Source organism: Podarcis vaucheri (assembly GCF_965113315.1).
Source record: "Podarcis vaucheri genome assembly, chromosome: 2".
NCBI lineage: Eukaryota > Metazoa > Chordata > Lepidosauria > Squamata > Lacertidae > Podarcis > Podarcis vaucheri.
In genome coordinates, this window is record NC_138760.1 from 131,157,842 (window position 1) to 131,172,101 (window position 14,260).

The following is a 14,260-nucleotide window of genomic DNA, read 5'->3' on the forward strand; positions in this document are numbered from 1 at the left end:
CATAGGGGCGCCGCTGCTCTCTGGCGCGGGGATCTCCTTCTGTTCCTTCCCTTGCGACTTTGGGGGGGGCGGGGTTAAAGACCCCCCCCCCTTGAAGGGATCTCACTCTGCAGATCACTTCCTGCTCGCACCCACTCCGCTCCCAGGCATCGTTTAGGGTTTGCGCTCCTGGGTGAGTGTGGGGTGGTGGTCTTGGGGGGGGGGGTCTGGATGAGAGTGGGGAGGGGTGCATCCCAGGAATCTTGCATGCAGAAGTCCCCCCCCTCTTTCTCTGCCTGCTGCCCCCCCCCCCACGCATAGCTAAGGTCCGCCGCGGCTGCAAAAGGCATATGGGGCTTTTTCGATCAAACAGGCGAGGAGAGATCCCCTCTTTTGGAGCCCAAAGACGGTTTTCACATATTACATTACAATACAGATGTACCAAAGCCAAGACCATTTCCTCCCCATACATTTACATTTCCATTTCCTCCATCCATCATATTATTCTTTTCTCCTTCCTCCCACTTCCCTCCGCCCCCACTCGATTTCCCCCACATTATACAATTTACAATAACCTTTGCATTCTACAACCTTCTCAAATCATCTACATATTCTTATTATCTTTCCTTACCCATTTTTCTTCCATCCAGTACTTCACATTTTAATCTAGGCATATTAGCATATCTTTTTTTTGAGCAAGATTTTGCCATATATTTATCAAAACATTTCCACTCCTTTTTTAAATTTTTGATTCGACTGGTTTCTTATTATAGCAGTTAATTTTGCCAAAATTATATATTCATTTAGTTTACAAATCCTTTCCTCCTCTAGCAGCTGTATTTGCATATAGAAAAATCCCCCCCCCCCGTATCTCATCATCTATCAATCCAAGGAGATATGTCTCTGGTTTCTTTGTTATTGATATTTTCAACATCTTCATTAGTTCTTCGTGTACTACTATCCAAAATTTCTTAATTTCCTCACACCTCCACCACATATGTATTATTGAGCCACTTGGTCCTTGCGATGCAATTAGGATCACAGACTTGCAGCGTTGGAAGGGACCTTGCGGGGTCATCCAGTCTAACCCTCTGCAGTGCTGGCGTCATAAGGAAGTGGGGCCCTGGCTGAAGTGGGGGAGATCGCCTGCTGGGCGTGCAGAAGGTTCCCAGGTTCAATCCCTGGTGACCTTTCTAGGTAGGGCTGGGGGAGGGAGCCCCGAGTCTGAAACCCAGGAGAGTCGCTGCTGCCAGTCAGTGTGGGCAATTCTGAGTTCAATGCACCCTGGTGCTCTGGGCTCAGGATAAATGGGTTGCTGTCTATAGTGTGTCAGGCCTGCGCTCTGGCAGGGAGAGCAGACTGGTGGAACCAGGTCCAGGGAAACAACGCCCTCCTTCGACTTTGCAGAGCTTTTGAGTTACGCAGGGCTCCTCATCAGGCCGGACGTCTTAAAGAAATAGTCTTTCCTCTTCTGCATCTCACATCTGTCTTCGGATAGACGCCTCTTCGAGTTCTCTCCATGGTTCTCTGCTGTTTGCTTCCTACACCCATGTGGGCCTTGCTGCTGAAATAAATTAATGACTGATAAATAGATTATAGGGACGCAGGTGGTGCTGTGGGTAAAACCTCAGTGCCTACGACTTGCTGATCGCATGGTCGGCGGGGTGAGCTCCCGTTGTTCGGTCCCAGCTCCTGCCCACCTAGCAGTTCGAAAGCACCCTTAAGTGCAAGTAGATAAATAGGTACCGCTTTATAGCGGGAAGGTAAACGGCGTTTCCGTGTGCTGCGCTGGTGCTGGCTCGCCAGAGCAGCTTCGTCACGCTGGCCATGTGACCCGGAAATGTCTCCGGACAGCGCTGGCCCCCGGCCTCTAGAGCAAGATGAGCGTGCAACCCTAGAGTCGGACACGACTGGCCCGTATGGGCAGGGGTACCTTTAAATAGATTATATGCATGCACTGGACATTTCAGCTTTCAAGTCTAATGAAGTGTTGTTGTTTTTCTTTTCGTCATGATCTGATTTTTTGCAAAGGACTCCCCCAATTGTTTTATTCTTCCTCTGGTTGATTTCCTCTTCCCTGTTCTTTGTCCTAAATTGACATATCCTTTGACTTGCTCTGTTTCGTTATTTTCTAATTGTATATATCGTTCTCTTCTTCAACCATTACTTTAGCCATAGCAGCCTTCAGTCCAACCTTTCCTGATTCCCCATTTAGTTCTTTCAGGTTTGGTGCTCGAATCCTGCCTAAGATCTTCCCTTTGGTTGGACTCTGTGAGAACAGAATGCTGGACTAAATTAGACCCCTTTGGTCAGGAATCCTCTTGTGTTCATTTCTTGCCATCCTTGTCAAATTTTAGCTATTAACAGCTACATCAGAGAATAACAACGAAGGGAATATTTCTAACTGAGGAGGACACAGGCAGAGGGCCTTCTTGGTGGTGGCACCTGCCCTGTGGAACGCCCTCCCATCAGATGTCAAGGAAATAAACAACTACAGTGGTACTTCGGGTTACAGACGCTTCAGGTTGCAGACGCTTCAGGTTACAGACTCCGCTAACCCAGAAATAGTACCTCGGGTTAAGAACTTTGTGGCGGCGAATTATGTTCTTAACCCGAGGTACCACTGTATCCGACTTTTAGAAGACATCTGAAGGCAGCCCTGTTTAGGGAAGTTATTAATGTTTGATTTTTATTCCATTTTTAATATTCTGTTGGGAGCCACCCAGAGCGGCTGGGAAAACCCGGCCAGAAGGGTGCAGTATAAATAAATTATGATTATGATTACAGTGGTACCTCTGGTAAAGAACTTAATTCGTTCTGGAGGTCTGTTCTTAACCTGAAACTGTTCTTAATCTGAAGCACCACTTTAGTTCATGGGGCCTCCTGCTGCTGCCCCGCTGCCAGAGCACGATTTCTGTTCTCATCCTGAAGCAAAGTTCTTAACCCGAGGTATTATTTCTGGGTTAGCGGAGTCTGTAACCTGAAGCATCTGTAACCTGAAGCGTCTGTAACCCGAGGCACCACTGCATTATGATTCCATGGCTCTTTCTGAACTCTCGGTGTTTTCCTTGTCCCCCCCCCCCCCTTTCGGGTAGCAGCTCAAGCCTTTCGCCTGTGAAGTATTTCCCAGAGAAAGCAGTTTGGAACAGACCGCCTTGTAAAGCCAGCCAGTGACCCCCTTGCATCCTCCTTGCCTTGGGAAGGAAAAGAACCTTTCGTCCATGAAGGTATTTGAGGGTCCTTTCTGAGCACAGAAAGAAAATGGAGGTGCCAGGAATCTCCCCGGGCAATGAGGCGTCAGGGAAGGACCCTCGGGCCACCCAGGCTGGAAGCAGCGGGGCATTGTGGGAGAAAACAGGGCAGAAGGCCCTAGGTGGGAAAAATGCCCACCTGGATGCTCAACGCCAGCGCTTCAGGGAGTTTTGCTACCAGGAAGCCGAGAGTCCCAGAGAGGTCTGCAGCCGCCTCCATCACTTTTACCGTCTGTGGCTCAGGCCGGAAAGGCACACGAAAGCCCAGATGCTGGACCTGGTGGTCTTGGAGCAGTTCCTGGCTGTCCTCCCCCCGGAGATGGAGAACTGGGCCAGGGAGTGCAGAGCGGAGACCAGTTCGCAGGCGGTGGCCCTGGTGGAAGGTCTCATCCTGAGCCAAGCGGAGGGAAAGAAGCAGGTAGAGGAGAAGCAGGTGAGAGGGTTAACTCTTGGTGGTTGCAAATAGCAGGGGATTGAAGGGTCTGGTATGGGGGAGGCATTCCAGGAGAGATTGGGGTCCCCACGCTTTATAGGTCCCAAGCCAGCACTTGGAATTGGGCTCAGAGACGGACAGACAACCACAAAGATTTAGAAATGTCCAGGGATTCAAGGAGTCTTAGAAGCAAAGCTCCTCACCTGTATCTTCTCTGCCTGGGGTTCCATTTCAGGTGGAGAAGACTTCAGCCATAGCAGCCATGGCAGATTTCTCTGGGGTAGCAGAAACCCCATCGGACACTGGACTGAGGTCATTGTTAGGGGGGACCCAGCAGAAGGTTGACGGAGGTAAGAATCAAGGGGACATATTGCAAGTTGGCCAGAGGGGTGGGATTGGGGAGGGAGTTAGGTGAGGTGGCTGCAAGGCTGGGGGTTTGGCTAGATGACCTTTGCGGTCCCTTCCATCCCTACGATTCTATTATTCTCTCTGTATTTTGTGTTTTTGTCCTTTCTTTTAATGCTGCAAACCACCCCCCTCCGATATCTACGGATGAAGGGTGTTAATACAAATTTGATAAACAGTAATTTTGAAAAATGCTGTCAGGGCTGCTACCCAGTCCCAGCTCACATAGGACCACGTTAGCCAGCGTTCACGTTAAAAGAGTCTTTATTGGGTTACAGGTTCCATTTCCAAACTGCAATGTGCAGCCCCACGTCTTCTATGTCAGACCGGCGAAGACCCGTCTGAGTCTCCGCCTCTAGCACACCAGCTTAATACCCTAGCCTTGCTCCACCTCCTGCGCCTTTCCTTCCGTCTCTGGGTCCTTCTGCCCCCCGTGGTCTCTTCTCTCCTACTCTCTTCTGACGCGGACCCCCCTGACCCTTCCGCCTCCTTGCGGCGGGCTTTGGGACCTGGCTCACTCTCCGGGCTGCTTACTGCGCCAGCTTCCGCTGCATTTGAACTTGGCGCGCGCGCCCAACTCTCTACCTTCCTCTTGATCGTTTCGTCGCTCCCCGAGGTGGGCGTGACTACTCCTGACTCATGCCCTCCCTCCTGCTGAAAGCCTCCGGAACCCGATGTCTGGTCCCCTTTCTCCCTGCTGCTCCCAGCTGGGCACGTGGGTCCCGCTGTCCAGCTGCTGCTCTCTGATCCCTCTCTGAACCCTTCTTCCTGGGGTGTCCCCCTGCTTTCCCCCCTTGCTCTGACCGCTGGCGCTCCCTTCTGGGAATCCTCGGACTCACTGGACAGGCTCGGCGATCTCGGGTCGTCATCCCCACTCATCCTTCCTTCGTATTCCTCCCCCTCGCTCTCTGTCTCCTCCCTTCTCTGCGTCTCTGCTCCTGAACCCCTGACATCCATCCCCCCCTCGAAGCCCCCCCTTCCCCCCTCCCCGCTTTCAGGTGTGGGTGCTGGGTGCTCCATCATCACGGGAGTGAATGCCGGATACAGTTCGCTCCCCGTCGCTGGCCGCCAACTGAAGACCTCCGAGTCTTCCTCCTCGCGTTCGTCAACGTTGATCTGCTCCGCCTCCATTTCAGTGCCGCCGTGCTCGAACCCAAGATCCTCCCCGAACACGTCCATGTCAGTCTCTGCGTCGGTCGCTCGACCTGGCATCTCCAGCCACCTCCGGCGCCACTGCTCCTCCGGTCGATCATCCCACCAATACGAGGAGTCTGACGCCGAACCCTCCGGTGACCCCTCTGGGGAACGGGTGCCCGGTGCGGGCTCCCCGTCCGAGTCGAATCCATGGAACGTGCTGGAGGAAAGTGTGGGCGTGAACAACCAGTCGTCGAAGAAGCCTGCTGGCATGGGTCTGTGTGGGAAAAGGGCATGAAACTCGTCCTTGAGCAGGGGTTCCTCCAAAGCGTAGTCTGGCACCCAGCTATTAGCACTGGCCCGGGTGCCCTCTCTGGCTAGGAGGTATTCTACTCCCTCTTCCCCCCATCTGGAGTCCAAAATCTCCGTGACTTCGTTGATGGGGTCCTGCTGTGGCAATCTCCCCGCCTCCGTCCGCTCCTGAGACGGACTCGGTGCTGTTCCTGGTTCCTGGAATCTGTGAGGTGCCTTGTAGGGAGTGAGCACCGACCTGTGGAACACCGGATGCATCCTGGAACCCTCCGGCAGCACCAGCCGGAAAGCTACTGGGTTGATCTGTGCTTCGACTTGGTATGGACCGAGTTGCTTGTGCCCCAACTTCTTCTTGGCTAACGATCTGGTCGGCACTGCGTGGGCTGCCAACCAGACCCAGTCTCCCACTCAGATCTCTTCGCCAACCCGCCTGTGCTTGTCAGCTTGCACCTTGTATGCGTGCTTCGCTAGCTCCAGCTGCCGTCGGAGTTGATTGTGGACCTCCTGCAACTCAGACGTGAAAGCGTCCGCCGTCTGCGGTTCCCCTTCCCCCACTCTCTCCAGTCCCGGGAAGGTTCTGGGATTCCTCCCATTGTTGGCGAAGAACGGCGTCACCCCTGTGGACACGTGCTTCGTGTTGTTGTAGGCGAACTCGGCGAGCGGCAGGTAATCCACCCACGTCGCAGGCTGTTGATTGGCATAGCATCTCAGGTACTGCTGCATGATGGCATTGACCCTCTCCGCTTGCCCGTTGGTCTGCGGGTGTCTCGCTGTGCTGCGTGGCTGCTATCACCGTTGCGGAGGCTGCAGTGTGCTTGGAGTTCCTCTGGGGACACTCTCTCGCCAAGTGTTGAGGGCTGTCGCAGATGTAACACTTCCGGTTCCCTCTAGGAGGCTTAGTCTTGACTGCTCCCGGCGCTGGGGCTCTGGTAGCTGACTGAGCCCTGGCGCCTCCCACCTCCATAGGTTCCACTCCCCCTCCTGGCGGAGGTGTGGATTGCGCACGCGCTGCTTCCCTGGGAACGAAAGAGAAACTTCTCGCTGCTTCGCGCCCTCCACGTCCTTCGTCTCTGCACCATGGACGTTCTTCCAGTCTCACCCCCACAGTCAGCGCCCTTTGGACCACCTCCTGCGTGCTCCGGGGCCTCTCCCCCCTCGCAATTTCGTCTTTAACAGCACTGCTCAGACCCTCCCAGAACAGGTCTCTGACTGGAGGTGAATCCCGGTCCCATTCCAAGGCACTGACCAGCGCAAAAAAGCGGGCGTGATACTGCCGTACGCTCGCCCTCCCTTGTCTCAGTCCATGTATCTCCCGTCGAGCAAGATCCACGTCAATGGTAGATAAAAAGCACGCATCCATCGCTTTGATAAAGGCATCTGCACTCTGAAGCGCCGGATCTTTATCCCTCCACAAATTGCGCAGCCACGCTTTAGCATCCCCATGCAAATGGGATAGTATAAACCCCACTTTCTCTTCCTCATCTCTAAAGTCTTTTGCCAGCAGTTGCAGTGCGCACATTACGTCTGCTCGAAAATTGGGGTACTGTTGCAAATTCCCATCGAAGTGAGCCACAAGCCCTCCTGCTCTCCGTGCCAACCCAACCCCCTCCGGTCTGGGTCCCGGTTGCCCTTGCTTAACCAACGCTTCAAACCTGGCGTGGAGATCTCTGTAGGCGGCCGCAGCATCCTGCTCCCTTTTTTTGGATGCCAGTACCTCTGCGTTCAATTGGGTCACTGCCTGTTGCAGCGCTGAAATTTTTTCTGCTTCCGTCATTTCTGCCAACCTTTGTGAGCTTGCTCCCAAACACCAATTTCCTCCTCTCGCTGCTTCTGCCTCCGCTGCGAGGTTTCAGGTGTCCGAAGCTATACAGAGACGGGTCTTACTGTCAGGGCTGCTACCCAGTCCCAGCTCACATAGGACCATGTTAGCCAGCGTTCACGTTAAAAGAGTCTTTATTGGGTTACAGGTTCCATTTCCAAACTGCAATGTGCAGCCCCACGTCTTCTATGTCAGACCGGCGAAGACCCGTCTGAGTCTCCGCCTCTAGCACACCAGCTTAATACCCTAGCCTTGCTCCACCTCCTGCGCCTTTCCTTCCGTCTCTGGGTCCTTCTGCCCCCCGTGGTCTCTTCTCTCCTACTCTCTTCTGACGCGGACCCCCCTGACCCTTCCGCCTCCTTGCGGCGGGCTTTGGGACCTGGCTCACTCTCCGGGCTGCTTACTGCGCCAGCTTCCGCTGCATTTGAACTTGGCGCGCGCGCCCAACTCTCTACCTTCCTCTTGATCGTTTCGTCGCTCCCCGAGGTGGGCGTGACTACTCCTGACTCATGCCCTCCCTCCTGCTGAAAGCCTCCGGAACCCGATGTCTGGTCCCCTTTCTCCCCGCTGCTCCCGGCTGGGCACATGGGTCCCGATCTCCAACTGCTGCTCTCTGATCCCTCTCTGAACCCTTCTTCCTGGGGTGTCCCCCTGCTTTCCCCCCTTGCTCTGACCGCTGGCGCTCCCTTCTGGGAATCCTCGGACTCACTGGACAGGCTCGGCGATCTCGGGTCGTCATCCCCACTCATCCTTCCTTCGTATTCCTCCCCCTCGCTCTCTGTCTCCTCCCTTCTCTGCGTCTCTGCTCCTGAACCCCTGACAAATGCGCTTTCGGTGGATGGCGGTTATATAAATCTCATAAATTAAAAATGAATAAAAGGTTGTTTTTTTAAAAAATAAAATACAGGTAGCATTTCATTTCATGGATCAAAATCAGACTCCCCCCCCCCCCCGCTCTTATTTTTTGGGGACTTTGGGTTCACATATTTTATTTTAAAAGTTAATAAACCGTTTCCCAGCCTGAGCCCATCAGAGCCAAGTAGAAGGTGAAATTAAATACACAAAAACTATTGAGAATAATTAAAGCTGTTCTTACAGGCTTACAATTAATGTCCATACATGACCAGGAGGGTCACTCCTCAGGGAAACCCTTCTTAAACCACAACAAAATAGTCTTCAGGATGCAGAACCTCGACACCATGGACTTGTATTGGGTCTACTCAGAGGAGACCCATTGAAGTTCATGGACCCGCCTAAGCGCACATTCACATCCTAACATTTAAAGTGCTGTGATACCGCTTTGCACAGTCATGGCTTCCCTCAAAGAATTATGGGACCTGTAGTTCAGTACGGTGCTGAGATTGGTTCAGAGAATCCCCCTTCCCGTCACGGAGCTACAATTCCCAGAGTGGTTTAACATTCCATCCGTCTAGACAGGGTACTCCGGGAATTGTAGTGCCGTGAGAGCGTCCTAACAACTCACAGCACCCTTCAGCTACAGTTCCCAGAACCCTTTGCGGGAAGCTGTTTAAAGTGGTGTGATGCCACTCTCAATGCATATTGTAAATGTGGCCATACTCGGATGCATTTCCTTCCTCTAAGTAGGATCAGCATTTTGGATCCAGCCCCATGATGCTGGGGGCCTGATTTTGGCTAGCTACTGATTCCAGAGGCTTGGAGGTGCAAGGCCCGAAATCTAAAGCAGCCATCTTGAACTAGGCCCAAAGCAAACGTGGAGACAGATTTTACTTCAGCCCACAAACTGAAGTGCCAAATTTATGTATTTTCTAGAAGAAAAGGGCAAGCGCCGCATCCTCACATCCTTTCTCTTCCCCAGGTGTTGGGATGGCAGAAGGACTTCATTCTCTTCCTGCCCGAGTGGAAATGGAAGTGGCACACTCTCCACCGGATCAGGTCATCATTGCAGAGATTTGTTTGTTTAATTCCATTTACAGTCAACCGCCCCACTTATGCTGAGGTTGTGTTCCCAGGTACTGCGCATAGACATGAGCACAATATATGGCAGGAGGCTAAGTTGGGTCAGAATCGAGTACACTCTCCCAGAGTTAACGCTGAATACATTACTTCTGGACAATGCGCCACTGTAGCCGCTGGAGGGCCATGAAAACTTGTGTCCTGGGCTTTTTAGACTCATCTACCCATCGCAGGTGGTGCTGTGGGTTAAACCGCAGAGCCTAGGACTTGCCGATCATAAGGTCGGCGGTTCGAATCCCCACGACGGAGTGAGCTCTCATTGCTTGGTCCCTGCTCCTGCTGACTTAGCAGTTTGAAAGCACGTCAAAGTGCAAGTAGATAAATAGGTACCACTCCGGCGGGAAGGTAAACGGCGTTTCCGTACGCTGCTCTGGTTCCCCAGAAGCGGCTTAGTCATGCTGGCCACATGACCCGGAAGCTGTACGCCAGTTGCCTTGGCCAATAAAGCGAGATGAGCGCCACAACCCCAGAGTCATCCACGACTGGACCTAACAGTCAGGGGTCCCTTTACCTTTACCCATCTGAAACCAAAATGGCACATTGATTGCTAGATGTGAAATAGTTTGGCATTGTTTTCAGCTCTCCTACCCCACTGTTTGAGGCACCTAGTTGGCCACTGCGAGAACAGGATGCTGGGCTTTATGGGCCATTGGCCTGATCCAGCACGTTCTTCTTATGCTCTTGAAAACTGCCTGTTCAGAAGACTTTTGACTACCACTGACCAACCTCCAGATCCTACAGGAGAACCTCTCCTCCACCTTTTACTGTCCTTCCCCCATGAATTCTTGTGTTATCCAGTAGGACAACCTGTTTCCTTTGTCTTTCAGGGCCCAGTGACCTTTGAGGAGGTGGCTGTGCATTTTGCGGAGGAGGAGTGGGCTCTGCTGGATCCGGCCCAGAGAGCTCTGCACAGGGAAGTCATGGAGGAGAATTATGGGAATCTGAACTCTCTGTGTAAGGCTCGCTGCTCTCCCCTGGCAGACAGACACAGTAGGAGGGATTTCAGAACCTCTTTTCCTGCTTCATTCATTGCACTGTTTGAGCAGAACGACAGCAGCGTGCTCTATTTTTATTTTAAATTAAGATACTCATCAGCTGACCACAGTACGCCATGCACTTGGTTACTTCCCAATTGCATTATTGCAATGCAATGAAGACGACTCAGAGACTGGCCCCAAATGCAACAGCCAGATTACTGGCTGGGGTTACTCGCAGATCTTAGGGGAGCGGGTGGTTCTGTGGTCTAAACCACTGAGCCTCTTGGGCTTGCTGATCAGAAGGTCTGTTCAAATCCACGATGGGGTGAGCTCCTGTTGCTCTCTCCCAGCTCCTGCCAAGCTAGCAGTTTGGAAGCACACGAGCGCAAGTAGATAAATAGGTACGGCTGCGGCAGGAAGGTAAACAGCATTTCCGTGCACTCTGGTTTCCGTCACAGCGCCCTGTTGCGCCAGAAGCAGTTTACTCATGCTGGCCATATGACCCAGAAAGCTGTCTGTGGACAAACGACGGCTCCCTCGGCCTGAAGTGAGAGGAGTGCTGCAACCCCATAGTCGCCTTTGACTGGACTCAACCCTTTACCCTACCTGCAGAGCTTATATAACCCCCGTTTTAAAACAGCTGTATTCGTGACTTTCTAGCGCTTTCCAGTTTCTGCCCTGAAAGAAATTAGGACAAAAGACAGTTTTGGCCCTTTCCTTGCAGTTTTTCATTATTACTTATCATTATTACTTATTGATTGCCTCATCAGGAGTATCTTGAGCAGGGGTCAGCAAACTTTTTCAGCATGGGGCTGGTCCAGTGTCTCTCAGACGTTGTGGAGGGCCGGACTATATTTTGGAAAAATAATGAACGAATTCCTATGCCCCACAAATAACCCAGAGATTCATTTTAAATAAAAGCACACATTCTACTCATGTAAAAATACACTGATTCCTGGACCGTCTGCAGGGCTGATTTAGAAGGCGATTGGGCCGGATCCAGCCCCCGAGCCTTAGTTTGCCTACCCATGATCTTGAGGCACAAAACGCAAAATCTGAAACACCTTACAAAAAGACAGCTGTAGTGTAAATTGCCCAATAGCTACTTGACAATCTGAGTCTCTGGTTATCTCTGATTATCTTTTTTTATTCCTGCAGATGGTGGGCAGGAAAGGCGAGGGAGAAGGAAAGCTGGATCAGAACAACCGGGGAAGATGAATTCTGTCTGTTCCCAAGAAATCCCACTCCCACAAGTGTATCACAAAAGAGAAAAAGGAAAGACTCTGTGTTCAAAGCCGTCTATCTTTAGCACAGATCAGGTGATCCAGGAAGGGGAGACGCTCTTGATATGCTCGGAGTGTGGGAAGAGCTTCAACCGGAGCACAAACCTGACTCGCCACCAACGGATCCACACGGGAGAGAAGCCGTTTAAATGCTCTGAGTGCGGGAAGAGCTTCAGCCAGAAGATGAACCTTACGCGACATCAGAGAGTCCACACGAGGGATAAACCCCATGAGTGCTCGGCATGTGGGAAGAGCTTCAGTCAGAGCACAACCCTGAAAATACATCAGAGAATCCACACGGGGGAGAAACCGTACACATGCTCCGAATGTGGGAATAGCTTCCGTCAGAAGATAAATCTCACCAGGCATCAAAGAGCACACGCGAAAGAGAAACCCTACAAATGCCCCGAGTGTGGCAAGAGCTTCAGCCACAGCTCAAGCCTCAATGACCATCAGAGAATCCACACGGGGGAGAAACCTTACAAATGCCCCGAGTGCGGGAAGAGCTTCAGCCAGACCACCAGCTTTGCGTACCACCAGAGACTTCACTCTAGAGGGAAACCACACCAATGCCCCGAGTGCGGGAAAAGCTTCAGCCATTGCTCAAACCTTAACGAACATCAGAGAATCCACACAGGGGAGAAACCGTACGAGTGCTCTGAGTGCGAGAAGACCTTCAGCCAGAAGATAAACCTTGCGAGGCATCGGAGGGTACATACAGGGGAGAAACCATATCGGTGCTCGGAGTGCGGGAAGAGGTTCAGTGACGGCTCAAGCCTTAGTGCCCATCAGAGAATCCACACCGGAGAGAAGCCGTACAAATGTGCTGAGTGTGGAAAGGGCTTCAGCCAACTCACCAACTTCACTTACCATCAGAGAATCCACACGGGGGAGAAACCCTACGAATGCCCAGAGTGCGGGAAGAGTTTCAGCCAGAAGATAAACCTTATTAGACATCAGAGAGTGCACAAAGGGAGGGCATCCTGAGGACAGAAACATCTTTGGAATGTGGAAGGCACATGAGAAAGATATGAGGGTGACTTTCCTCTCCAGTGATTCACACGGAGGCAATGTATTACAAGCAGAGTGGAGCTTCTCTGGTTTTAAGAGAGAATCCATGAAGGGGAGAAAACTAAGCTTGGTGAAAATGTAGAAAAATCTGAATGACTTTTGTTTTGTTATGCTTTCCCCCCGGTCCATTTTATCAAATAAATCTGTCCTCCTAGTAAATATTCTAGCCAAGCCACCAGAGGGATAGATGAATACTTACAAGTAACCTTTAATCAGAAAGAGAGGGAGAAATGTATCTTTCAGCAATTAACTGTTTTCTAGCTATGATATTGGAACTCGTTCTCTACAATGCCATGAATCCTTTAATGTGACGTTGTCATGGCTTGACGGTGGTTCCTGCTTGACTGGAACCAGGAGCTTGGCTGCAGGGTTTTGAGAGAACAACGGATATTGTGACAGGTCAATATGAAGAGGTCAACAACAACAACTTTATTATTTGTATCCCGCCCATTGGACTGGGTTGCCCCAGAATTGCTCCAGAATTGCAGGGGATTGGAACAGATGACCATTCGGATCCCTTCCAACTCTACAGAAGAACTATGATTCTATGAATTTATTAACTGTGGATGGAGAGAATTCCTCACTCTCAAAACACAAAGATCTGGGCACACCGCCAGTTGGAGGGTCAGTTCACCAACAAAGGTGAAGCAGCTTCTTCACCAACCACACCACGGTCAAGTTGCAGGAATCGCTTCCACATGGTTGTAATGGGGACATGTAGCTTAGACATGTAGTTTTCTTTTTCTTTTTTTGTACCATTTATACATCGCTTTGTAAAAAGCCTAGGAGTTGTGTGTTGTTGTTGTTTTTTAAGAAAAAGAAGATAAAACATTAAAATTATCACTTAAGAAAAATTAACAACTATAATTCTAAGCCTAGCTGTCAGCTTACAGATTTGAAAATAAGGGACCAGCAGCCTCGAAAATAAGGGACCAGCAGCCAAAATAAGGGATTTTAAGAGCACGGCTATGTTCAACTTCTGAGCCCCTCCGAGCCGAAGGCAGAAAGCCCAGCCAGCAGCCAAACGAAGCCTCAAGCGGTGGTTCCCACAGCGCAGCAACCCGGCAAAGGGGATGCAGCAAGGAAAACCACCGTCACCTCTCCGCTGGGAAGTGCTGAGCAAAGGCGAGTCCCCAGGCAACACTGCCGATTTGATGGGCACAAGGCATGCAAGCTCCACCCGCCAGTCGTTCTTAGACTCCTTATTGGGTGAGCAACGCAGCCAAGCACCACAGTTGGAGCCTCCCTCCTTCCTGGCCGGCAGGGAGGGAGGGAGAGGAACTGCTTCCTTTGAAACCCGGGAAATTTAAGGGACATCATCAATAAGGGACAGCAGCGAGACACAGCGCTGGGATAAGGGACGTTCCCGTCAAATAAGGGACGGTTGACAGCTATGATTCTAAGCTTTCTAAAAAATAGCAATAGACCAAAAACAGATTAAAACCCGCATCAGCTTTATAAACTTGACTAAACATTTTTAGGAGGCACCAAAAAGAGTAATAATAATAATGATTGTACAGTGAAGTGTCCTGCCTCATATCAATAGGCAGGGAGTTCTCAAGGGTAGCTGCTGCCACGCTTGAAGAGATGTAGGTCTTACT

The 14,260-nt window shown here is 51.3% G+C and overlaps 1 protein-coding gene and 1 long non-coding RNA gene across 2 annotated transcripts in view; both read left to right on the top strand.

Annotated features, from left to right (window-relative positions):
* Positions 1 to 14,260, top strand: part of LOC309527467 — a 175,147-nt gene that overhangs the window by 132,730 nt on the left and 28,157 nt on the right. The window lies entirely within an intron of this gene.
* Positions 156 to 13,271, top strand: LOC309527334 (uncharacterized protein). The gene is made up of 6 exons (XM_082214102.1): positions 156 to 176; positions 3,075 to 3,663; positions 3,899 to 4,013; positions 9,171 to 9,247; positions 10,156 to 10,282; positions 11,464 to 13,271. Exons 2-6 carry the CDS (start codon positions 3,241 to 3,243, stop codon positions 12,573 to 12,575), a joined length of 1,854 nt encoding a protein of 617 aa, XP_082070228.1. The 5' UTR covers positions 156 to 176; positions 3,075 to 3,240; the 3' UTR covers positions 12,576 to 13,271.